This window comes from Aulonocara sp. 'chitande type north' Nkhata Bay, linkage group LG4, assembly GCF_057382095.1.
Source record: "Aulonocara sp. 'chitande type north' Nkhata Bay isolate Kocher_YH1m ecotype deep benthic linkage group LG4, A_spYH_male_GT1.1, whole genome shotgun sequence".
Taxonomy (NCBI): Eukaryota; Metazoa; Chordata; class Actinopteri; order Cichliformes; family Cichlidae; genus Aulonocara; species Aulonocara sp. 'chitande type north' Nkhata Bay.
The window spans coordinates 4,299,581-4,326,984 of NC_141347.1; the positions used below are offsets into that span (position 1 = coordinate 4,299,581).

At 42.5% G+C, this 27,404-nt stretch overlaps 2 protein-coding genes across 16 annotated transcripts in view; one reads left to right on the forward strand and one right to left on the reverse strand.

The window, feature by feature from the left end:
- The window catches only part of nfixb (nuclear factor I/Xb), a 133,031-nt gene extending 123,536 nt beyond the window's left edge, over positions 1–9,495 (forward strand). For all 15 annotated transcript variants that reach the window (XM_086288004.1, XM_086288014.1, XM_086288008.1 and 12 more), the window contains 2 exons: positions 986–1,077; positions 4,892–9,495. In XM_086288004.1, coding sequence (XP_086144130.1) covers positions 986–1,077; positions 4,892–4,906 — 107 coding nt within the window. In that variant the 3' untranslated portion in view covers positions 4,907–9,495. The remainder of the gene's footprint in view (positions 1–985; positions 1,078–4,891) is intronic.
- An 8,229-nt stretch (positions 9,496–17,724) lies between these two features.
- On the reverse strand, positions 17,725–25,604 carry rad23aa (RAD23 homolog A, nucleotide excision repair protein a). Its single transcript, XM_086288017.1, has 9 exons — positions 25,323–25,604; positions 24,327–24,488; positions 24,004–24,206; positions 21,697–21,740; positions 21,029–21,156; positions 19,700–19,787; positions 18,356–18,486; positions 18,111–18,272; positions 17,725–17,990 (listed from the first exon to the last, which is right to left on the reverse strand). The coding sequence occupies exons 1-9, from the start codon at positions 25,386–25,388 to the stop codon at positions 17,877–17,879; spliced, it is 1,098 nt and encodes a 365-aa protein (XP_086144143.1). The 5' UTR covers positions 25,389–25,604; the 3' UTR covers positions 17,725–17,876.
- Positions 25,605–27,404: the final 1,800 nt, after the last annotated feature.

Sequence of the window (27,404 nt, forward strand, 5' to 3'; positions counted from 1 at the left end):
TAATGACCTCAATGATGTATAGCTGTACTTTCGGTAGAAGCAAGCGCCTGTTTCCTAAAATCTATTAGGTTTAATATATGCCATTTCATGTTGAAGCAATGACCATTTACAATGATTTGCTTTTTTGCCAAAGTTAGAAGAAGAAAAAGTTTAAAACATTTAAATCGCTCAATCACATGAAGGTAACGTCAGTTTGCTTAATTTAGAATCTCGGTTTTCAACAGGTATGGCTATGTTTTGTTTTTGTTTAGTTTTTTTGGCTCCAGTGGTTTTGCTAACTTTGGATTGTGCTAGCTATTTAGTCAAGTATCAACCTGCAGAGATAAAACAAACAAACAAACAAACAAACGCATAATAAAGTCAACACTAAAATGCCAGAAAACAACTGACTCCAAAAACAAGCTAAACCCATAGATGTCCATGTTCCTTAGTCTTGAAAAAAATGGGTCCTGTCTTTATTTTATAATTATTAAATGAAGAGTGAATTGTACTCTTTTTAAAAGTCATTAAGAATTAAACAGATAGAGAGAAATTGTAATATTAATGGGTGCCGCTTGCTAGCCAAGGCGTTCTTGCTAGCGTTACCTGATAAGCTAGCACTCTATGCTCAGCCGTGTGTAGTCACTTGTTTCTAAAAGAAAAACAACAACAACAACAACATGGGAGCAGACAAAAAGATATTGTTGGAGCTTTAAAAGAGTGCTTTACAACCCAATAAGTGGTGTCACCGTGGCTACATTCATCACATTTTATCCAGCCTATGGTCAGTTTTAATGCTATGCTAAGCTAAACAAGCAGGTAGCTACATTCGGTTTAGCTTACAGTCATGAAAGTAGAACACCTTTCTTCACTGTACTTTCATAAAATGAGTGTACACATTTACTTCGCAGAATTTGCACCTTTCCAGTTAAGACTCCATGAGAGGTTGCAGTGCTAGCTGTTTAGTTGACACTGATGATTTTCTGTCCTCCTTCTGTTTCCGTAGCATACTCCACGCCAGGCGCCACAGCTCCCAACAGGTTTGTCGGCATCGGATCACGGGACAACAACTTTCTGAACATCCCGCAGCAGACACAGGTAGGAGTTGGGTGATATACTGGCAGTTTTTCTCGCTTTGTAGGAGAGTGAGGAGGAAACTCAGCTGTTTTCGCTGCAATTACTGGTCAAACTCTGGAAACTTATTAACTGCGTGGATGTACGCCAAAATATTTCTTATTCCCTCACTGCCTGAAACCTGCTGCACGGTTTCCTCCACCTCTTCTCTCGCACCATCCCACAGCTTGCCATCAATGTGTGCATTTGTACATCTGTATTTTACAGTACGTGTGTGGTTTACCATATGTGCTCAACTGTTTATTTGGCACACATGGAGCCTACCCTTCAGGCTCCTTTACTCACAGCTTTTTTTTTCTCTACTTGCTTCCTTTCCTTTCCCTCCTCTTGCCCCCCCTTTTTTTTCCTACTTCTCTTTCTCCGTCCTTTTAGCTTTACCACACTTTGCTCACTCTCTGCCTTTTACTTTCTCCTTCTCTCACCTTCTTTCTTCCTCCCCTTCACCACCCTGCACCTCATTCATGTGCCTCCTCCATTACCACCAGTACTTTTCTCATTAATGTCCAACCACACCCGCCTGGAGCCAGCTCAGCTCCACTCGTCGACACATGGAAACCATCTGAAACTGCTTTGCTGATCTCCTCCCTTGTTTCTCTGCCCTCTGTTCTCTCTCTTTTCTCCCTTTCCATTTCTGCCCCTCCGCTCATTATACTCTGCTCTTTACCCTTCATTGCTTCACTGTTCATCTCTTTTTGTTCCATCACTTCATAAACGTTTTCTTTGCTGATGAAATGTTTATGTTGCTTAACTCTAAGTTGTTTCTATTTTCTTGGAAGTTGAACTTTGCACACATCATGTGGCCAAACTGTGTGGGCACGCGAACATCACATACAAACTGTATTTAATTGTTAAACATCAGGTTCAAGATCCGTGGGTATTAATCTGCTCCTCTAACTGCCTCTGCTCTTTAACCACAAGGCCATTATTGTGAGTTAAAGCACTGAATTCAGGCAATAAAGACTTGCAGTCAGAGTTCCCCTTAACGCCAAGTGAAGTTAATTCACATTAAAACTATTTCTTCATGGATCTGGCTCTGTGTGTAGCAAAATATCGGATTCCCCAAACTGTTGCCAACACATTGTTGTCAAAAATATTACTTACCGCTATGTCTTTGGTTTCATTAGGCCTAAACCATAAAAACATTAAAAAAATATAGCACCAAGAACACAGATGTATTTGGACAGAGGTAACCAAAAACTTCTGGCTGTGTGTCTCATAGAAAAGTTGAGATGTTCTGTACCGACTAGGACAAATTGTCTGAAATATGGTTTTACTTTTCAATGCGTAGCTAAAACACACACGGCACCAACTGTTTACACGTGTCTCTGCAGTGACATGAAAAGATTAATGGTCCACTTTAAAACTAAAAGATCAATCACAAAACAAAGATCCTCTCAAAAACGAGCCTGTGGCGGCTCAGGACCAGCGCTGGGCTTTGTCCTCCCTCTAGTGGCAAACGTTGGGTGCTACATCCAGGCGAGACGAGAAACTAGATACCAGCAGGGCAAGGCGAGAGGGGAAATGGAGGGAACAGAGCAACAGAGAGTTTCGGCCCCTATAGAAGTCACGTCCTGGCCGTCTCGTTACCCCCGGCAACCAGACATGATGTCATAGCCAGTTGATCTTGAATTTGAGAAGGGGTTGCTCGAGAGGGGGGCAGGAAAGAAAAGAGGGTGGTCACTGTCTGCTGCCAAGGATTTAGTGGGAGTGTTCACGGGAGATAGATGGATTGTGTGTGTCTGTAAGCACATACACAGAGGGACAGAGTAACTAAGAAGGGAGAAGTTACAATGCCCAAGGCCTGCTGGGACCGTGCCCAAGGGGAGTAGGGTAGCTGAGAAGGGCAGGAGGCAGGAGGGAGGCAGGGGGGTATTCATGCGACCTGTTAGAGTCAAACAAAACAAAAGGCTGCTTCCCTGGAGGCGCAGAGTAGTTTCCAAGGCTTGACTTCTAGAATGTTGGTGCACCAGCCCACAGTGCCAGATCCTGGAGGCCAAGCAGGGCAGCCAACAACAGTGGCGGTGACCCATTTCTGCTCCTTGCTCATGCTGAGGAGAAGAAAACTCAACGTGAAGAAGGCGCAAGTGACACAGAGCGCCAGACTGCTATCTCCCTGCTGCTGCTTGGCTATTAGGAGCTATTAACTACTCAGCCAAATTCAAGACATACTGTACTTCTCTCCAGAAATGAACAGACTCGATGGTAATAAGCTGGGCTAGAGGCCCAGATGACAATTCTGTCATTCACTGTATTTAAAAACTAGAGGAACCCCCTGAAGCCAAAAGCCAACACGGTGTGCAGACATTTTCAGAAACCATTTGTGGTGCAGTTGCTCTTTGGATGGGCATTCGTTATACAGCTGGTGACAGGTGTGGCTACAGGCATTGTTTTCAGGTTGATCATCCATACTCCGAGGTGAAGGTCACAGCAACCTCATGTGAGAAAACACCTTTAATTTGGCAGGAATGTTCACTTACACTAAAGGATGAACTGATTTGGATTTGGTGCAAATTCTTGTGTATTTACTCAGATTATGACAAACTTTCACACCAGTGTGTTAGAATAAAAGATGATAGCATTTCATAACAAACAGGTTAAAGGATATCATCATATTTTTCTTCAAACACATTTATGGGCATTATCCGGTTGTTCAGTGATGACGTGACGAATCCTACTTCCGGGCCTAAAGTAGTCTGCGTTTAATATGGCTTTTGTGTTGTTAACATGTTCAATGTTATGTATTTTCTTCTATTTAATCTCAAAAAGCTCCTAAAACAGTCAGTGATCACTGTTGATCTCCCTCGTCTTTTATTACCGCTAATCATTTATTTAAGCTCAGTTTTTAAAACCTTAGGATGTAACTACAGCCCAGCCCATGCAGCAGTATATGAATGACTAACCTCGTATTGTGGATGGATTATCTCAGTTGTTCTCTGGCTGAAGTTTGGTCCTTTTACAGCATCCTGCCATGCGATTACATTTGTTCCTGACCACCGAGAACACTCACGTTAACTTTTATCGAGTGGAAAAAAAGTTAGCTTGTTTATATTATGCTAACATAGCTGTGTCGCTAGCGGTCACGTAGCACATCATTATATACCAGCTAGCCCAACTTCAGTAACCCTACAAACGTCACTGCTGTTTAGTTTTCTGTCTTCATTTATGCTGGAAGTGATAACAGAGCTGTACGTTTGAATTTGTTTCCAAAACCCCGCAGTCAGGACATGCTATATTGTATTTAGATAGAAGCTAGCGAGCTAACTCCCTGCTAACTTCTAACTCCGTTAAATGTCATAAATTCCGTTTTCATGGATGCCTGGATGTTAAACTCAATTGTTACACCTGGTAGAGCAGAACGCTGATCATTTTATTAAAGATGAAAGACTTTAGACAGTTTTTCAACTCTCAGTAATGCCATAGTGATCGTTTGATATATGGACCTGCAGCGGAGTTTAGGCGCAGACACGGCTAGTGACGTCAGACTGAACAATCGGATTGATGCCATAACGGAGAAACAGAGAGAAGATTGTGGTGATGTTTAACATTTGGTAGGAGGCTGAAATGACTGCACTAACCTTTGGTGGCCAACAGTAAAGAGTCAGACACGCAGGTAAACTGCAGCTTCACTGGTTGGTGGAAGCTGCAAAGTAGTAATCCCAGTTTATTTTGAACAAACACAGTGGGTCACATTTTGTGCACATAAAGTTTATTTAAGCTGTTTACTATTTTTGTTACTAACATAATCTCACCCCGTCTTTCCCTCTCTTTTCTTTTTCAGTCTTGGTTCCTCTGACAAGATCTGTGTGCAAACCAGCAACTAGAATTCTTTCTTTGCAATCAGAAATAGAAAAACAACAACAAAAAACACAAAAAGAACCAGAGAAACAACCCGCAGGATAATAATTGTCCTCCAACCCACCCACCGACTGGCCCTGACAGTATGTCTCACCTGATACAAAATGTAACCAGGCAACGCAGGAAATTACAGCAGCATGACGCTTTTAGTGGAACTCTGGACTTACTTACACACAGTCAGAGGCAGGACCCGTTTCAAGCAAAGATGGATACGTTGAAAGACGAATAGATGGACAAGAGGATGCCGGGATGACAGGGAGAAGGGGGGGTAAGGGGACGGCAGCAGCAAGGAGGCATCTCTCCTCAAACCACCGAACCAGCACAGCAGCGCAGGAGGAACCTGAGGATGAAAACCGTCGGCTTCTCCTACTTTATAAAGACGCATTGTGTAACAAATGGCTTAGAAAAATCAGTTGTCTAGCAAATACAAATTCAAGTCACAGTCTAATCAAAGCAATTCGGTTTCCAGGGAAAGCTGCAGTCCACGCTCCTGTGATGTCTGTCATCACTCAAAACAAAATCCAAATGACCAATGTTTCTATCCTTCTGAATGACCTAAAATAGCCCCTTTCACCCTACTACTAACTAGTGACCATGCCAAAACTTGATTAAGGGTTGCACTACAAGCTGAATCAATTAACACTAATCTTAAAGATGTGCACTATTTACCTACAAGGCATGGGAGGTAAACCAGACTTGCCTATTTTAAAAGTTTTAAAGAGGAAACAAACCTGAGGTACAAGAAGCCTTCACAAGTCCTCAGCCCCCATCTTTCAGTTCGACAGATCATTGGCCTCCACTCACTCTCATGTCTCCCCACATTCAGAACAATCACTCAGTCTGTGCCATGACCACAGCATGTATGAAAACACACACACACACACACACACACACACACACACACACACACGTGCCCAGTCTCACATTTAGGTTGTAGTATTTATAGGTGGTGGTGTTGTGTTATTTCATTCTTATTTTTTTAAGCCCAGTGAAGTCTTTCTACCTTAATTAGATATCCAAACATTGTGCGCGCACACACACACACACACACACACACACTGAAAATCGCAGTGTGACTATATAATTACTGACAGCTTCACAGCTACAGGCAGCAGCTATTGGTTCCCAATTTGCCCTTATGTAATGTAGATGAATGATTTTATTATCTCTCGTGTGTTCTCTTATTTGAATTTATTCCTCTTTTGGATTTGTACTATTTTATAATTGTTTTGTATTTGAATGACAGCACCTTAAAGAGAAACACAGTCAGAAGCGGTATGTTGAAGCAGTGGAGACAGGGTGGTTAGCTTACCCAGATCAAGTAGCGCTTGCAAAAACATTTGGGAAATATGCTTATTTGCTTCTTTTTCCAGGGAGTTGAGATGAGTTGATTGATACCGCTACAGCTGGTTGGCTTAGCTGAGGTTAGCTGGCTTGGTTCTGTCCAAAGTTAATAAAACCACCAAACCTGCACCCCCAGTGACCGTTTTGATTATATGATGATTTTATATCGACGTATCCGTGCAGAATATGAGCAGTTTTAAGAGGGTTTAGACCCGAAACCCGTTTGGTCATTTTTTTAGGAATGTTGAAATCAACTCTGCGACGGTTTAGACGGCAGCTCAGGCGTTTTGTAGCTTTGCAATGCAGTGTCCTGTGAAAACACCGTTACTGTGAGAATCCTAGAAAGAACAAAGCATTTGAAAGTAATCCACTAGGTAACTAGTGTTGATTGTATATGTTAAGTCGAGCTTTTTGGCAGTTGGACATCATAAGCTAACTGTGGCTTTGACTTAAAACCCAGGAACACAGGGCAGCCACATGCAAAAGCATGACTGCTTCACTAGAAATTCAGAGTTTATATCAATGAAGACGTCAGTTTAGCGATTGAGACCATGAATTCATTACAAAAGTACTTCTTGAGGTCAGAAAGTGATACGGAGGATCGTTTCCTCATAGACTTGGATACAATCAGATTTTGCAAACAGGAGTCGCCCCCTGCTGGCCATTAGAAAAAGCCCAGGTTTTCAGCACTTCCGCTCTAGCCTCACTTTCCACCAGAGGTGGAGCGTATATTTCCTTAGTTGACACTTCACTTTGCTTTTATCCTGATTCTAGTACATTGGAACTACCCTGACTAATTCAATTTTATTTAATTTTATTTATATAACGCCAAATCGCAATGCCAATTGCCTCAAGGTGCTGAATATTTTAAGGCAAAGACCCTGCAATGATACAGAGAAAACCCCAGTAATCGCATGACCCCTGTGAGCAAGTGCTTGGTGACACTGGCAAGGAAGAACTCCCCTTTAACAGGAAGAAACCTCCAGCAGAACCAGGAAACCTCGGCGACTGTTTGGGGTGAAGGCAGTAAGATTCACACGAATGCGGGGACCCTCGTTACCTTTGAACAGAGCCACCTAGCTGCTTCATGTGAAGGTGACCCATCGAACAAGCATATTTTCCAGATGAACGTCTCCTGTAGAACAACACGATGCAGGGTTTTGACAATCACAGGAAGCTTATTTTTCTGGGAGATCGCCTGCTCGGCCATAACGGTCAGGGGAAGAAGACAAAATAGTCGCGCCTACTATTTGGATCCAGGTACAGCTAGTGGCTGCTGGTGGGGATGTACGAGTGATAGAAAACAGATCTGAGGAGGGAAGGTTGCTGAAGATGGGACCCAGAGTTAAGGAGAGAGTAGCTCTTCTTTCTGTCTCCCTAAAGTTTACCCTGTTGTTTACACTCCCAGACGAGCCGCTGCTCCAAGAGCAGAGGGGGCCACACTGCGGAGCAAAATGAATATGTGACATATCTGGCTGTTTTTGGAGAGGGGACGAGAGCCGAGGCTTAGCAGTAGGACGGATCACGGGTGTGCCCGTTTAAACGCCGGTGCACAGGATCACGTAAAGGCTGCTTGGTAGTGTTGGATATAGCATTCCCACAACACACACTTACACGCACACACACGCACCAGCACTCCCACTGAGCTACGGTGAATGGAAGAGCCCTTATAGATCAAAAAACTGCACTAATACAATCATGCCAGCCAACCTTATCAGACTTTTTTTTGTAATGGTTACAATAGATCGACCACCACTTAGTATTGCAAATCAGTGGATGTATTACTGGGATGGAATCACACTTGTAGAGCACAGATCGCCACTTCTTTAAAAAAAAACTCCACACAGACTTACGAAGACCACTCACTACTAACACGTCCCCCGTGCCCGACTCAATTCAAAGGGAAGTCTTAAAGATAGACAATCTGAGGAGGCCTTTATGCTTTCAATCATTATCTAGAACTATATAAAGAATCAGCCCACAAATTTAGCCCTACTAAAAAGCTAATCACCCATCCAACCTCACAAAATAACTGGACTGCCTGGCCACGTTCTTCACTGCAGGGAAAAGCGCGACATAGCTGGCCAATCGATGGCGATCATCTCATCAGCTTCGTAGAGAGATCTAGCTCCGCTGAGTAAGACATTAACGACGGCTAAAGGTGATTTCTTTTCTAATCTATGGAAGTGCCTCTGTATTCCCATTATGCAATTTGTCAAACATGAATTCAGGTTCTTTTTCTCACATATAAGCTATAGTGAATGGTGGAAAAAACATTTATGTCAGTAGGGGGAGAAAAAAACACGTTGACAGCTCACTAGATAATCACAAGCATCTTTATATATAATACACATATATATTTATAGATATATACTTTTTTTATTTGCAAGATAAGCTCTGTGGCAGTCTAGTTATTTTTTGAAGCATGGCGTACATCGCACAGTCATAGGATGCATCTCAGAAAAAAACCACACACACAGAAAAAGCTGATTTGAGCTAAAGTACCAGTTTGTAAACCCGCTCGCACCCGCGTTACAGGACATAAAGCTAAAGGACGGCAAACGCAACAGTAGATACATAGACAACAAGTGATGATGACGTAGTTGAGGTTAAAAGATAAAGCAGATTAGGTTTTGTTGTTTTCTTTCGTGTCTTGATGGGAAGTATTGTTCTTGAAACTAAATGATGTATGTTGATTGAGCCATGTGCAATGCCTTGGTAGAGGAATTGTGTTTGTTTGTTAGCGATTGTTTGAGGGTGTCACACAGAAAGAGGGAAACCCTCTTCTTTTTTCTTTGTTTTATCTTTTTTGGGGGGGAGGGGCTTTTGTTTGTTTTAAAGTCCACCTGCTCCGGGACTCTAAATATGAGAGCAGCGAGAAAAAAAATCCCAGTCTTTGTAAGTAAGTTTGGGGAAATTATTTTACATTTTTTTGTTCATTTTTAAAAACTTCATTTCTATTCATTTGTTTTCAAAAACCATGGGAGGGCTGAAGGAACAATTTTGCAACTCGTAAAATATATATCACTATGACAACTGGTGCTTTCGTAAAAGAATAAAGTACATTCAGTCTCTATTATACATAAATAATAATAAACAAGAACTAAGTGTTATCATAAAAAGCAAATTTTAGGAAAGTGTGCGTTATTCTATTTCTCTTTTTGTATTTACCGAGGGAGGGGGGCGGGGGGTGAGAGGTTCATTGTAGGACAAAAGGCATTTTTCCTCCCCGAACTTTATCGCCACTGCAGGACAAACAAACAGGGAAAAAATGAAAATCACGTCAGATCTTGTTTCTTTTCTTTCTTTTCTTCTCCATCATGTTATGTCCAACACATCTAGCGTGGGACAAAGACAAGATCTTCCCCATTTTTGGGAGATGCACAAGTACGGATTCCCCAGTCCAAACCACCGATGATGACGTCCATAGAAATTAAAGAAAATGTTTCTTTTATTTTGGTTTTTTAATGTAAATGTCTACTTGTTTAAACAAGAAAGAAAGAAAGAAAGAAAGAAAGAAAGAGGGAATCAGCGGCCTCTGTCTGGCTGGGGGGGGGGGGGTGCTGTCATCAATTTACCAACAATGTGAACCCTACCCCCCTATCCCAACCCTCCACACACACATGCACACACACACACACACACACCACCATCCTCCCCCAATCCCCTTCCCCGCTGTAAATGATTATAAATATTTGTTTGGTGATGTAGTGTTATAGACTCAGAGCATCTTTAAAGGTTGTCCCTAAAAAGTGCCTTTTGTTCACAGATTCCATCTTGTAATCCTGAGTGCCCATCTCAAAAAAAGTCCCCTCCTTCATGCTTCTTCTGTATCTTTCTCTTCCTATTCTTCAGAGCTTTTTCAAGCAGTATACATAGTACTAAAGGAAATTGGTGTGATTTAGTTCCTCTTTTTATTGTTGAATTATTAAGAAAAGACGTAAAAAAAAAAAGACAAAACCTAAAAACAAAAAAAAAAGAATATTTTCTGTCTTGCTTCTCTTCCTCTGTATCTTGTCGTCTGTCTAACTTGGACACTGGAGTAGTCTGTAGCCGCGTACCCTTCTCCCACTTCCTTCCTTTTCTCCCTTTTCTCTGAACGGCGGGGTTAAAAAAAAAGAAGAAGAATACGCAAAGGTTTTTTTCTTTTGTTGTCTGAGCAGAATGCAGTTAGCTCACATGTTATTCTTGTCTGTACGCTTCACATTGTATTACCATACCCATCTTCTTCAGCTTCTCCATTCAAACAGCTAATGTAAGTGAACAAGTTACACCACAGGGCTCTGGGCTGTGCTGAGGACAAGGGCACAGGATGAGAAAAAGAAAGAAAGGTGGAGGGATAAAAGCACGAGGAATGTGATACTGGGCTTTAGGCGAGGGTGGTGACCAGCAGGACTGCTAGCGCAGGCAGGTTTGTTCGTTTGCAGGTTTCCTTGTTTCTGTTTTGTAATTGAATTTGAAATTTTTTTATTATTTCGTCTTGATGGACGATGCATCGTGACCTGGTTATGCATCTGGAGAACGAGTGAATGAGAATAGCTCTTGTAAAGAGAAGAAAAAACCATGAAAAATGACTCAAAGCACCTTAAAAACAGAGCGGTGCCACAGCACAGAGACTGAGATTCAGCACAATCCTTACAAAATGTGACTTATCGATCCATCACTATCCACCATGCGGTTCCAAATCCTGTAAACATTAGATGTAAGCACCGTGAGGCTCCACCAGCAAAATCGAGGAAGAAAAAAAAAGTATATGCAACGTTTAGATGTCTTTTTTTTGCATTAAGCGAATGAAGCCAGCAGCAGTATTATCAGCGAAGCCTTGACGAGTGAAAGCGCCATAGCTGAGAAGCCATATCAGAGACAAACAGGTCACACAGCAGAGCGAGTGCGCGTGTGTGTGTGTGCGTGAGCGTGTGCGTGAGCGTGTGCGCGCTTTAGTCGAGAGGCGGGCGTCTGCAGTATCCGACGCCTGCACCGTTCAAGAGCCCAGTCGGACCCTGTGGCCCAACCGTCAGCATGTTTCACTTTTACGTTTTCCTCGCTCAGTTTCTATCACTGTTTTAAGGATGCTGTTTAGCGATTTAGTGACTGAGCTCCCAAGCTAGACTAACCCCGCCACACCCTGAACCCCGCCCACCACAAGTGCCCCTCCCCCTCCTTCCCCTCTGTCAGAGCCGTCCCATCCTCAGACACACCTCCCAGAGCCCATGGTGAAATGCATGTGTTAATTACAGTTTCTTTTCCATAATAATAATAAAAAAACAGTTGATTGAATAAAAGGATGTTCTTGACTGTATCCTGCCTGTGTCGCCTGTCTTTGTTACCGTGTCCTCGTCAGCGCTGCAAGAGGAGAAGCACTCTGGACAGAAACGCTGTAACTGCCTGCTGGGACTGATGAGCTGAGGGAAGCCACACATGCATCTACTAGGAGGCCGAGGGGTAGGCAGGTTTTTGGAAACCAGATGTGACCAGATGTGATGCTGGGTAACAAATTCCTACTGTAGTATGAATTGGGTAACAACCAAAATTCACAGAGCTGTTCTAGGACTGAGCCCATGAACTCAACAGGAAGATGTTTGCAGAGGTCGGAGACGTTTTGCAAACATTTTGTAAGAGTCGGGTCAGATTTACTAACACGCTGTTCCAGCTCGAACTGGGCTTCAGTTTAAAATACAAATACTGATTTAATTGATGTGTTACTACTAGAGATGGCATGATACCACTTTGTTAACGTCCAATACCGATCTCATAAATTTGTATAGCTGCCGATACCGATATGAATCTGATATAGTCTATGTTTATAATCAATAAAAAGATGTTTAGTATCTTGCTGGATTTCGTATAAGTTCATCCTAAAATTTTAAAAGACAAAACACTAAAGCTATTCTATTCTATACACTGCACCCAAAATATTTCAGTTCAGCAATACTGATCTTGTTATTTAAACTCTTAGCAGAACTTTAAGTGTTTAAAGTAATATTCAAAAAATAATTTAAAATTTTCTACAGGTTTCAAAAAGTCTTTGGCTCTGAAAAAAAGAAGTTGCAATATCAGCACAAAATAATGTTTATATTCGACAACTTGGAAAAAAAGCAGGTTGTAGAATGGACCCTTTTATACATAAATAGACATCCAGAGTGGAAAGCAGTGCAAATATGTGCAAACACAGCTTCTCACGACGCTCCTCTTTTAGCAAGATGAGTGCCAGTGTAAGCTGTTTCTATCACATTTAACCTGAGACAGAATTTTGTGTAATTTCTATACAAACTTAACACAAGTATGAAAAAAGTGTTTGTTTTGTTTGTGAAGACGTGAAAAAGTGTTGTTACATTACCATTCAGTTTGAGGGTTACAACAGAAAATGATGTATTTATCGTTCTCACGCAGACGGGATTATTTTACCAAACCAAGGAGATTTGGCCTGATAATTATTTTTATCCTCCTGTAACTTTATTGTATAAAGAGCTAAAACCTCCAAGGTTTCAGGAGTAGTTCGTCGTTATAAGAAGTGTTTGTCAACTAAAAATCAAGAATGTGGGAGTCTGTCTGTGATTCGGAAAGCCCAGCGTGTGGTCCCGACGCAGGGAAACACATTCTGTCTGCGATGCCTACCTTGGCAGCACATAGCGAGGCTCCAGATGCTTTCAGTGTGAACTCCAGACCCCCGACAGGTCTCGCACACAACTACCACGTGACGCATACTGCTCCGACGTGCTAAGGTCACTACCTGGGTTACGCCAAGTTTTGTGAGGTGCTTTTGTGATATTTAATGGATCGGATTACTTTTTTTTCTCCCCTATATCAGATCAGCATATCGGATCGGTCCATCTCTTGTTACTACCACCTAATTCTTTGATACTGCCACTACTTTTAAATACAGGTATATAGCCACAGTCTGTGGCACCATCAGATGGATACACTACATCACAGAGGTTCTCAGTTGGATTTAGGTCTGGGGACCTATGAGCACAGGTCCCAGTAAAGGCTGTTGGGCCCTTGGGCCACCCGCAGGCAGTATGTTTCTGACACTCTGACCACAAACATAACAGAACATTACATTACAGAGGAACCCACCCGAGGGATTGATCAAGTTTTATCTAATCCATCTAATCTAACATGCACGAGTATCCTGTTCAGAACCAGCAAAAGCATTCCCTTCATGGGCGTGTGCACCTGGTGTCACTTTCATTTACACCAAAGGAGGTGAAATGAAATGGTTTCTGATTTCTAACTGGGGAGATTGGTGTCCTTGACACTTAACTGACTGTATTTTGTACTGTGATGACCGAGAGTTGCCTTTATTTTCTGAGCAGTTGACTGAGTATAATGCCACACTTGAGGAACACAGTAAAATCACATAGAACTGAAGAAATCTGGACATAAAGACGACCCATCATACTACTTGGTCTGATGCTTCAGCACTTATGTGAGTATTCATTAATAAATGAATATTTACAGTTTTGGTCAACGTTAAATGTGACTCAAAACAGGTGAACGAAAACTTCCACCTAACGATGCACTACTATGGCAAGTCCTGCATCGAGAGGCGATAAAGAAGTGTTGATAAATGAGCCGTTAACTATCAAGATGTTTGTGAATTGTTGTCGTCTGTGGAGAGATGCAGTTTATCTTGTTTAGGACTACACGCCTTTAAAGGACCAAATCTGTGCAAAAATGTGGATTCAGTGTCATTTTCTGTCAGGTATCAGTGTCGTGACGTTCTGATTGCAAAGGCACCTTTTCCTTTTGAACATGAACTGCATAAGCAGCAGGCTATCACTGCTAAGGTGGGACGCACCAAGACAGTTAGTTGGAATTTTTTTAAGGACCATCCTGCGTGTTCCCCTGATCTAAAGCCAATTGAGAAGCTTTGATGGATTGATGGCAACGGAGGTTTACAAAAATGGAAAAGAGTTCCAGACAGCAGATGCCATTCGTGCAGCCGTCTTCACCACTTGGAGAAATGTTCCCACTCACCTCATGGAAACACTTGCATCAAGCTTGCCGCAACAAAATTTTGAAGTGATCAACAATAACGATGCAGCTACTCATTACTGAGTTGGAACTTTGAGTTTTGATTTGGGGTGTTCGCAGGGTTTTTTGAGGTGTGGTCTTACAACTTCCTAACTTTTGATCAGCTGTAAAGCAGCCTGTTTCCGTTTAAGCGTCGCTTTGAATAAGCTGGATACTCGGAAAAATGTTTTGTCTCACTCTCATTTCTTCTTGTTGCGTGTTGAAGCTCGAATTGGAACCTAGTAAAGATCCAACCACGCAAAATATGATTTTTGCCATTTTTCAAGTGCACTGTACAAAGTAGGGTGAATGAGCTTAATCATTTCTATTTCAGTGGGTGTTGTGATTAACATTAACTATTTAGTGGATTAAGAGGACATATATGACATGATTAAGTGTGAGAACATGAGTGTTCATCCTTTCTACCACTGTTCTTTTCCCGTCCCGCTGACATTCCTCAGGTCTTGTGGTTGTCAACAACATTTCAGTTCACCCTCACAATCCAACATGTTTTATGTGAAAACTATCAATAAATTCAGTATTGGCTGTAGTATGGAGCATATTTAACCACTAGGGGGCACCTCCTGACCAGGTGAGTGCATGATGCGCGCAGCGAGTGAGATCCATGCTGATGCAAATGACACACAGAGTCAGAGGCCTGAAAGACTGCTGATATTTAATGTAGCACAGCATAGTCTAAGATCATGTTGATGCTGTAGGACAGCTGTCAGTATAAACTGCCCTCACGCACACACAGGATGAGACTGCAGTTAACAGTTACCGTCTCCTTGCAGACCCGCATCAAGGTTTCCACACATCCCCACCTCACACACCACAAACCGGGGCCCCGTTCTCCGCGTGTGGACGCCTCAAGTCGTTCAAGGTTAGCTGATAATTTGATACGAGACCTGGACTGTTTCGGTTCTTTGAAGCCAGAGTTGTGGAATCCCACTTTTGCACTCATTTTCTGATCCAAATGTCTTAATAAAATCCATAACTGCATCTTTAATCTTAACTGTATCTACGCATGACAAAAAACCCAAAAAGAACGCACAACCCATTAAAAGATAGACATCAGAATGACAATGTATCTTCTTAAACACTAAAAATCCTAAATTAACCTGCAGAACTATTTGAAAGCTACTGTGCTGATTGGAGTTCCGGCTCCAGCTCCACGCACTGAGAACTTCATCCGAGGTTATCAGTCCTCAGAATGCTTTCAGATGAAATTAACTGTGCGACAATTTGCTCTGTTTTAGCCTGATAGCAGCATGTAGCTGGTTTTAGTCACCCCACACGTGTGAAGAACAGGGCCCGGGTCAGCAAAGCTTCAAAACAGTAATCTGTAGTGGGTCATGAGCCCGTGTGCACATACGGTGGGTATGATGGTGACGATGGATCAGATCTGTTCCTCACATTGCTCCTCATTAGCTGCTCTGTGTGCACTGGTAGCCTTCAATCCAACCCGTGCGCGCCTCCGTGTTGATCAACACTACTGCAAAGTAAGAGCACGGCCTTATGATCGGCGGCAGGTGTGCAAGGGCCAACATCTCAAGTGAGTTTGACTCAACTTCAGTGGGTTTTTGTTCTTAATGATAACTACACATTACACACGGTAACAGGAGGCTAGCTAATCAGACTATAAAGGGAACAGCAGCATGTTTCTCTGCGTGGCCCTCTCAGACTCCGTTTCACAACATTCAGACAATGACGGAGTGAATTTAGCATAACTGAATCTCTGCTTTATTCACGCTCCTATTTAGCCACATCACTTTAAATTCAGTTTGCCACAGACCAGGATGATTACAGGTCATCTGCTCCACGAGGAAGCTGAAGGCTTATTTGATTTCCAGACCTTTCCTTTCATTTTTTAGTGTCCGAAAGCTGATTTAGAAGGAAACTCAAATTTTAAAAAAGAAACTTTTGTAAACACCCAGACATGTCACTGTAGGTAGTAATCAGACAACGAGTTCACTTGTTCTTAAAGAGGAACTATCATGCTCACTTTTAGCACTGCATTTTTATTCTTGGACTCTGCTAGAGAGGCGACGGAAGACTCGCAGCTCAAAATAATCCTCATCTTAAACTAGACTCAAGTTTCTCAAGAAACAGAAGATCTGAGCAGCAGGTGGGTGGGGACGCCCCTCTCTGTGACATCATACAGAGCCAAGAGAAGAAAAACTGCCTGAAAGTGATCATTTAAAGCAGTCAGACACCTGCCTCATGTGTATATACACATGGATCGTTAGTTGAAACTCGTTGCTATGTTTATTATTCCATAATTTTAACACTACATAAATATGACAGAATAAAGGAAAAGCATAACAAGTCTACTCTGATGCAACCTGTTAGAAAAAGAAGAGGTGGCTACAAAGCTCTGCTAATTAACGCTTTAGATGACGCAGTCTTCTCTGAAAGTCTGTGAGTGAAATTCTTTAACATATAAATTCGCTGCATTAGGTCATTCATTCCTCGTGATTATTGTAGGTTTTTTTTCCTTCATGATTGTCAATTTAGACGTTTGTCTCTTCGAAAGCTTAAAGCCTCATGAGTATGAAGCGATGCAAAGCGATGATGGTGACCTGGCACTGCTAATCCTCGGCACGCACACCTGCCACCACAAATTAAAGCCGTGTTCTTACGGAGAACACCACAGATGTTTACGAGTAGTGTTAATTGGCACAAGAAGCTATCAGCGCACATAAAACCCTCAGATGTTTGAGCGGGCGGGCACAGTGTTTGCAGGGACTCCTGACTGGGCAGCACAAAGTGAGGAACAGGAAAAGCAGATACTCATTTGTCAGTTTAGTTCTCATGTGGGCCGATGGTTCCCAGCAACGTCACGTCAGACAGAGAAAACAAGGGGGGCAGCAAGAACCAGTCCATCTATGTTGTTCCTCCACTGTTAGCTTCCAACACACGAGCAGCTTATACACACACGCACAGACACACAAACAGGCTCGCACACAGATTACGTGCGGTGAGGGGTAACGTGCTTCCTTACAATCGCGGCTACAGCATTAACAAACTTAGAGAATGCCAGATCGATTACTTTTTCAGCTTAACTGTATCGCATCCATCTGCACAGGCATACGTGGACACACACGCAGACACGAGCACACACTCTCACTGCCCCGCCCCTCCCCCCCCACCCGAATGTTCACAAAGCGCGTCTAAAATCAAATTATAGATCTCCCCTAAACAAACCCCACACATTCCATTGGAATTCACGTGGATTTCATAATTCTTCCACTTTTTTTTTCTTCTTTAAAACCGCCCCGACCTTCCTGCACACAACCGTCGACCTTGTGTACTTGTAATCCCTTCGAAACCTAAACCCTCCCCCGTCTCCCCTTCCCATCCCCCTGCCCCGCCACCCCTCTTCTCCCACCCCCCTCCACCCTTCTCCCGTCACTGGCTTCCCCCCCTCCTGTTTGGGATGAGCTGAGGTTGTACAGTAAAATCTGGGGGTGCAGTCTTTATGCTGAGCTGAAGAAGAGGGGTGAAGGGTAGGAGGGAGGAGCAGGAAGGCAGTGACCCTCTGCCGTTCAGTCGTCTTCCAGTCCCTGGTTGAGGAGAAAGTTGGCCGCCAGGTTCTCGTTCTTCTCGCAGGCAAAGTAGGCCTGAATGACCAGCGCCTCAGGGAAACCCAACGCTTTTAACTGCTCCGTTGGAAGTCATGGAAGAGCAGAGGAAGGAGAAGAGGAAGATGGGCGTTTAAAACCAACCGCCTTTTTTTAATTAAAGAAAGTGCCGATGTTTAGCCTTTACTCTTCGCTCACCCTTTCAATGGCTTCCTTCTCCTGAGGTGTAACCTGGATGTAGTTGACAGGCGCGCCTTCCTCCCCTGCTGCCCCCATCTCTCCAACCTCTGGTGCATCTCCCCCCTCTCCCACTGGTTCGTTCAACATCTGGATAAACAGCTCCTGATGCTGACTGATTTGCTAGTTGGGAGAGGAAAAAAAGAAGAATTTAAAAAGCTTCTCACAGAGACGAGCAGCAGGAGGACTCGGACAGGCTGTGGTACCTGTAGAAGCTGAGGATTCTCCCGGCCTAGCTGCTGGAGGAGAGCGGGAAGCAGGGCGGGGTTCTGCTGGATGGCCTGTCTCATGTGCAGGAACTGGGGCTGAGTGCGCAGGAATGCAAGCGGGTTCTCTCCTAGAGCACAAAAAGAATGAGCAACAGTGAGAGTTTTGTCCTCTTTCAACATTTCCACCAGGAAACTTGTGCGAGCCTGCAGCTGTGACCCATGTGTGTGTTTGGGATTAGTTACATCAACAATGTTGCACACTATGACTGCAGCACGACCAGCTCAAACAGCTAATCACTTATTCTTTGATAGCAAAGACTGAACAGCTGTGCTGCATGCATTCATGTCCACAAGGACCGTGATGTCATTTTAACACCACTCTAGTTTTGCCTCTGCACACCACCAGCTCTGCACACCACCAGCTCTGCACACCACCAGCTCTGCACACCACCAGCTCTGCACACCACCAGTGGCTTTTAATTCAAATCTTGCATCTGCTCAAGCTGTCATGTAGTCACAGGCCTCATTGGGCCATCAAACTAAGTCATTTGTCTAATTATTTTTGAGGATCTGAAGATGGACGACTGTGTACAAGTCACCCAGCCCCCCCACAATGAACTGAGGAATCTTTTTGTTAGATGATGTAATATAGTTACTGATTTTTAAAGGTCATCTTTTCCAGTCTTACAATTATTACCAAAAACCTTCTTCCACTCAACCTCCTCCACAGCATGCAGAAATGTACACGATCTATCAAACACTGAACCCTTGATGTATTATTAAACATTAAACATGAAGCGATGCCACAAGTCAGTACGTACAGCTTTACATTATGTTTGTAACTAATGACTTCTCCCATAATCCCAAACAAGCTGTTACAGCCTTGGAACAGGCTGCATAGTAAAGAGTGTATTTCTATCCATGCATGCAGATCCACGATGAGTCTCCTGGTAAACTAACTGGAAATCAGAAAGAGGCTACAGGTGAGCTGCAAGTCTGCAGTGATGTGATGGACGTGCAGGTTTGATGCCACCTAACAGGTTTAACAACACTTCATACAAGCCTGTGGTGGAGAACCGCTTAGCCACTACTGAGTCACGATGAGTCATCTTGCAGTGACAGTTATTAAGTGTAGCTGTGTCTACACCCCTGCAGCAGTCACACATTCCAGCGCTCTGGAAAAAAATCGTATTTTTGACGCGAGACGTGTTTTTTCTACCTTTTAAAATCAAAGCTTACACAGTGCCAGTGACTGTGCTGTTTGTCACACAGCTGCCAGAGATGCACAAACACACTTGACACCATGTTTGTGTTTGGATCACAGCGAGTCGGATGCCCTACCTTCTGGTACAGACGGAGCTTCTGTGGTTCCAGATGTGGGAGCCTGCGCTGGGGGATTACTCTCCTGGACTGGGCTGCTAGGGATACCCTGCAAACGACAATACAACTGTCAATCACACCCACAGACATTTAAGCAGGCTAAGACCATTAAAGTCTACGGTCATACGGTCATTCTGCAATAGCCACGCTCTGTGGCACACAGGCATATTTCACTCTTTATATACCACAACATCAACACAACAGCTAACAGCCACAACCAATAGTAGATATTCAAAGACATGTTTGGCAGTTAAAATCATCTATTATTTCTTGCCAGTTAGAAAGTACATCGACATCCTATGTTTTCACTCATAAATCAAATGCTACATTTTTTTAAAAGAATAAAAACATAATCAAAACATTGAAGTTTTTATTTGACATCATGCTTGAGATTTATCTGCCATATTGGACATAATGCAAACCAGTTGCTAGGGAAATGTGTGGTTGCTGGATGTCTCCAAATACTCTACAAGCTGAGCAGCAGCACAACGTGAGAAACTGACGCAAACCAGAGACGGAGAACGATGGCCTGTACAGTCAGAGCTGTTCCTAAGCGCTCCAGCAACATGTTTCCAAAGGAGCAACTTTCACTTTGAAGGCAAACTGTCTCCGCTTCAGGTTTATGTTGCACAGATTCAAAACAGCTCCAAGAGCAGCTGAACAGCACTTGTGTACACGTCTGTCACTTTCATTCACACTAGGACAGCAGCTATGTGCTACTGACCACTCAATGAATACTTGTCTTTCCCGAGGGACAGGTGGTTGCCAAGAGGTGACTGACCAGTGTGCAGGCCTGTTTGACGGGCTTCAGCAACATTTTCCCTCAGTACCAGTGGTTGCCAGATAGTCTCTAGGCCTGTGTGACTGCTCCCACTGTCACCATGAGTCCAAACTGGTTATTGGTCACATGTTTGCAAAACCTCAATACTTTTCCTGAGCCCATGTGAAGGATGAGTATTTCTGTCTGTTGGTCTGTTAAATTAGAGCTTACTGTAACTAATATTTGCAGAAATGCTCTGTTAAAAGACCAACATGTCTGTCTGTGCTGCAAACACCTGAGAGTGAGTCTCCTATACACACAGAAACAGATGAAAGCCATTTTAGCCGCACTTATGGCTACTGTGGCTGAATCACTCATCTCTGTATGCAAACATCTCCCTAGTGTCTCAGCGTCACCAGCAGCAGCAATGCAGCTACTGTGTTTTCATGCAGTATGCATTGTGGAGAGTGACGCCCACCACCTTGACTAGCTCGTGTTATAACGCCCTCCCCTTGATGTGTGTGACGTACAGTAAGAAGGTACTCCACGGCTCTGTGGGGGTTGTTGAAACTGGCCCGTAGCGCAGCCACAACTCTCTCCCTTTCATAGCCCATAGACATGATCTCCGTCAGCATCGCCTCATACTCCGCTCCGGTCACTGAAAGGGCACATGTAAACGTTTGAAACAAACATGGTATGCTTGTTTGCAAATCAACACATTTTAAAAAAAAAAATCCTCTGAAATTTCATCAAACATTTATCGTACTGACAAATTAAATCCACTTTGTACAATCGAGACAACTTTCAGACTCCGAGCTTTTACCATGAAAACACTGAAATAGAATCTCAGCAAACTTTTTATTACAACATGGTTTAAACAGAATCACTTTACGCATACACTCCCCTCTCTTATAATGGGAATCCCCCGTTACTCATAGGCACAACAAGAGGCGGCTTGCGTTTGTCAGAGCCTAAATATAGAAATGGCATGTAGCACACTGCAGCCAGTTAAGTCCCACTTTTACAACAGTAACAGCTTCTGGTAGTTCATGTAAGCGTTACACAACACAGGCTATTGTCTGTCTCTGTACAGTTCACTTTTAACAGCTACTTTTTAAATAAAGCTATTTCATTAAGACAGGCGCCAGCTGCTTTTATCCGATCCTGCGATGTAAGTCTGATAGCTTGCTTTACCTACCCAGCGTCGAGGATGCATCCAGGCCCTGACTTCCACCACTGGAGCTACAAAAAAGAAAGTTGGAGCGAGGGAAAAAATATACATTAGACAGGTGAACGGAGGCTGTGCTGAGAGAGGCACCAGGCAATGGTGATGGAGGTGAGCTTGGTGATCAACATCTGTTCCATCCAATTAACAAAAAAACAAAACAAACAAAATCATACAGGCAATGGTTAAACTGGATTAAAACACATTTACAAAAAACAACAACAAAACAAACACGAACAACAAAACCTCAGTTGCTTCTAAAAGCCTGTGGACTTGATGCCCCACAGAAAGTCTAAAATATAATATTCACTCCTATACGCTTGGCCTTTCTTAACCTTCCTCACAGCATTAGCAATTAGCCAAGAGAGTCCGCTGATCACGTAACGTCAACAAGCGGACATTTCTCAAACAACCACAAATTTCACAAAACTCAAAAAACACAAACTCTGGTGTAACTTCAGACAATTTTATCACCAACAACACTGGAGATAGAGCAAGTTCAGATTAGTCAGGAGGCTGCTGCATTAAACTGACTGACTAAGCAGGTAAGCTAACATGATGAGCATAACTAAAAGCTGGTTTTAATGCCCATACAACCAACTGTATGGCTCAGTCAGGTCGAGCTTAGGATTTCTTTTGGGTAACATTAGCTAAAACTTGTTTGCCTGATTTCAGGCATAAACACTAGACTTGAACTACAGTGTCTATGCCAGCTAATTAACCCAAAGCACAGGGAGGCGATCTTTCTAGCAAACCTTTTTTTAATTGAATTATCAGATAACAGTATAAATTTGATGCTACCAGATTCCAATACCAGTTGTAGCTAGGCTAACTGTAGCTTTTTTTCTTGCCATCGTTGCTGCTGGCAACTCACTCCCAAGTGGAAGTCCTAGTTAAAAAGCTTTTCAAATCACTAAATGAGTTATGATGCTAAATTATTTATTATACCACATAATGGTGCATAGTAAGTAACGGTAATAATTAGTGGTACACAGATAGTTGGGCAGCTGCAACTCTGTTGAACAGTTTATTCAAAGCCATTGTAAGTATGTAGATTTAACTATACATGAGTCCAGTACATACAAGCAGGTCAACTCCTGCTCAGACACACTGGAAATGTTTAAAATGGTTTTATTACAGACTAATCATGCACATCTTTTTCCAAGGTATGCCTGCTAAATATAAAGCATAACATTTTGGTTTGTAATTTAGCCAACTTATTGACAAACATGAAGCCTAAGAGCAGATCCCACAGATTTAGAGTCTAAGCAGCTGAATGACGTACAGGAAAACACAGGATGACACGAGACAGAAAAGGGGATGGCTCGCTAGTTATCTGCAGCTGATCTTTGACCAAAAAAAAGACAGGATTGATTTCCACTACAAATCTCACTCTAAGAGAATTTCTATATTTGATGGTGATTCTCTTAAATTGATAAATAGAATTTTATTTTAGTCACCAGATGAGGCAGCCCAACCAAGAGTGTGTGCATGGGAAGCACTCCAGTTATGAGTTGTGTGCTCGGGTTAAAACCCTCCCTATTCATATCTTAAAAGTTATCAGCTGTGATATTGACTTGAACAAGTCCTATAATATGTTTTATTACTAAAATGTAATACCTACAGTTGTTTTCATTATTGATTAATCGCGCCGACTGGTTTCTAACAACCAAAGACGGTCGGCTGTATGTCTACAACCAGACAGATATCCACTTAACATGATAAACAGAAGCATTAATCAATGGCTTATCAGCTTGGAGAATTTAAAAAAGTAATTTATGATTGTAATTTCCCACCAATCACTTAATTAATGCACAGTTCTTACAGCTCTAAACATTTCTCACTTACATTCTGGAAAATATGATGTAGTGACATCATCCAGTTTTCTCCTTTATCAGAGTAAACTTTAATGATCAGCATGGCCAATTATCACAGGCAATATTTGCCATGTTTAAAGCTATTGGAATTATTACACTTTGACACATTTTCCTATAAAATAGTTAAGAATGTGCAGAGCTGGCTCTGATGGAGGCCTGAAAAGAGCAGGAGGCAGGACACAGGATGTTCAATTGCTAGCTGTGACTTTGCCTACACTCTTCTCACACTGGCACAAATTAGGTGCATTCAGAAACCAGACAGACTCTATAATATGACACTGGCTGGTTAAAGGCTGTTTAATGTCCGAGCTGTCCAGATCATACAATTATCTCCACTTAGTAGTGTCTACACGAGTTCAGCTGGCAGTGCAGAAAAACAGCTTTAGTAATAGAGAGAGTGTACCTAGCTGGTTGTTGTGGTTCTGTGGCTACGGCACTTGACTCCTCTTTGGCCTCCCCGCTAGGAATGGGGACAGCTGCAGGGGCAGGGGCTGGGGCTGGAGTTGGGTTTGTAGTCGGGGCAGCTGTTGATGTGGAGCCAGAGTCCTGTACTGGGGGTTTGGGTGCTTCTGAGACTGATGGTGAGGCTGCAACTGCAGGCTTAGCCTTTTGTTTATTTTAAAAAAAAAAAGTGCTATTAGACTATCAACATATTGTTAAATCTGTTTAACAAGAAAAGAAGCCAAATACACTGATGCCAGCCACAAGTATTAATTAGGATCTCACCTTGGACACCATCACTACAACAAAGTTCTTCTCATCAATTTTGTAGTCCTTAATTGGTGTGTCATCTTGCAAAATTTTCCCAGCATATATCAGCTTCTGCCCGGACACAGGAAAGTTGTCTTTTCCCCTTTCTGCTTCTATCTTCTCTTTCAAGGCCTTCACCTAATAATAATAACAAAACAAGAAACAAAAACCACCCCAGGACTCATTATTATCCATGACATGTCTTCCAGTGCTTGTAATACCAGAGGTTTAATATTAGATGGCCGGCTTTCCTTCAAGTCATTACAAAGCAGGGAGTCATCCTAGCTGACTTCAGCTTTAAAGTTAGGGATCCTAATGCTATAAAATGCAGTGGTCTATTTCACACCTGGTCTATTACGTGTTTACTAAAAACTAAATTTTGGAATGTCACAAGAATTATATCCACTGAGAGTATGCTCGTACTATTTCATTATAATATATCACTTAACAATGGGCCCTGCAACTACACCTTCGGATGTGAGGACATGCTAATAGAAAGAGTCAGTTTCTGAGTGAAGCTAATCGCAATTGGCAGTGTCATAGGCGTTAGCATTAGCAATCACGAGCGTAGTCCACAGCTTGCGTTCATCAAAAAATATTAGATTTAAATCCTAACCCATATCACCCTTTAACAAAGAGTAGTAGCCACACCCGCGAAACAATATTTAAATGATGAAAAAAGTCGTTTAAAACTGTGTCGCTATGACTTTGATAATGGGCTACTCTGCTAGCTAGCTTGCTAACGCTAACTCATCACAGAAGTGAGGCGTCGCGTTGTTTTGCGGTTTCTTGTGGGTTGCCTCTTTGTAACGTGTGCGACTATTGCGAAACCTCCAGTCGAGTCTAGTTGTTAGTCGTTCTTTAATGTGTAATATAAATGAATGGGAAGCTGTCGGGTCTTCACGCAAAGCCAAAACACAGGTCCCGCAGCTAGCACTGTTAGCTTAAAGCACGTTAGCTATAGCCACTCACCGTTTGTTCGGGGTCTATCTCAATCTGAATAGTCTGCTGCTGCAGCGTTTTAAGTGTGATCTGCATGGTAGCGGCGACTGACGCTGGGTCAGAGGTGCTTCAAACGGAGAAACAGCTGCTCGCTAAACAGTTAATTTGTTTTTAAAGTTGGCGTTTCGGGTAAGATAACAACTAGCCGAGAAATGTGTGTATCCATGAGCATTCAGCAACTCGCCATCTTTGGTGACAAGTTGGTGGTGCGGCGAGGAAAGCTCCGCCAGAGATCTCGCGTTCACGTGCTCTGCTCCGTGACTATGGCAAGCTATGGGGTTTCTATCTACACAGTCAGCGTGTCCACATGGGACAATTATTATGAAAATATGGCCAATTAGAGTTACAACAGGTTAAAGTCAGAAAACTTCATGTTATTGTAAAATTTAGTTTATATTATCTGAAATGTGACAATAACATTAACGAACTGGTAGTTAAATAACATGGTTTTGTTGCAAATCAATTAAAATAAACAAAAGAATCAATCTTGTGATTGGGTCACGGCAACTGCTACAATAGTGAGCACCCACAGACCTTTTTAAGCAGCAGCTGTTTTTGTATGACAGTCTGTAAATCAAGCTGTGTAATGATTTCAATTCTGTACCTACAGAGAACAAAGCGTTTTAAACGTTTAGTAACACCTGTGGCGTGGATGCAGTGTGTGTCCGTCTGTATCAAACTATAAGCACAAAGTCCAGAACGCTTAATAATTACATTGGGCTCGTGAAGAAAATATTCAAGTTGGAAATGCTTACTGACCTAAACACTCACCGGCCAGGTCATGACTTTCATGTCAATATGGACCAAAGTCTCTTAGGGATGTTTTCCAGCACCTTGTTGAATCTATGCCGTGAAGACTTAAAGGAGTTCTGAAGGGAAAAGGCGGACCCGGTACTCGCAAGATGTACCTAAGGACACGGTGAATGTATGTTCAATGAGAAGAAAATGACATAACAACAGTCAGTGGAAACCAAAACCATCAGCCCTTATCAGACTGGATTTAAATTATACCAATTATGGAAACTAGAAATTCTCCAAGTGTTCATTTTTTCTTTTTCTTTCTTTTGTTTTGTTTTTTGAACCATGAGAGAAGTACTGTCGTTGTGTCTATTATCCCATTATTAATAGATTACCGAAGATATCCAAAGTTTGCCTTTTGCATGGCCACTTTCCTGTGGTGCTTCGATTAGAAATCTACCACATATCTGAACACAAGTACACGAAAGATCCACTTTTTAACTCCTTATTGAAATTGAAATATTACGTAGAGTAACTACAAAAAAGGCAAAATAAAATTTACATCCTTTAACATCCACCAGAGGGCGCTGCAGCTTCCTCTGGACCTACTTCCCAGGCTTTGCAGCGCTTTCAGATTGGCAGTGTCCCCAGCGTTTGGGCACAGATAGTTGTGCTACAATAACAGTCCCATATAAACTCAGCCCTGTATTGATCACAACTGTAAAGTTTAGTTACTCTATGTTGCGCATTGACAAAAACTACCTATAAGGTACACACACACACACACACACACACACACACACACACGGTGAAAGCAGTTTGGAGAATGGTTTGTTGGCATCTTGTTCAAACACACACTGCAAGCACGCAATTTATCAGTAATCAGTGCAGTTTAGTGTTACAGTCACCAGAGGGCAGAGTTTGACCACTCCGAAACACATTCTGATTGAAATGAAGAGGATATAGAAAACATGGGACATTTTTGAGCAATAAAAACCAGCATGTGTGTGAGAGAGATTGTGTTTGTATGTGAGGCTGCTTTGGTTGTTTAACTGAAGCCTTCACGAGAATGGGAACTGGGCACTGTCATCAGACACATGCTGAGCCCGTACTACAGAGGGTGGATGCAAAGGTTTTACTCAGAGTTACACGACTGTGCCTTTTGAGAAACACGGGGAATGAGGAAATAGCTTGTTTCCATTTTACAAACCTTTAGATGAATGTAAAGTGTGGTAGGTGCTACAGTAATCTGTAATATAATAGCCTATGTGTGTGATTTGTTACAAATGCACACAACAATGTGCACATACATTG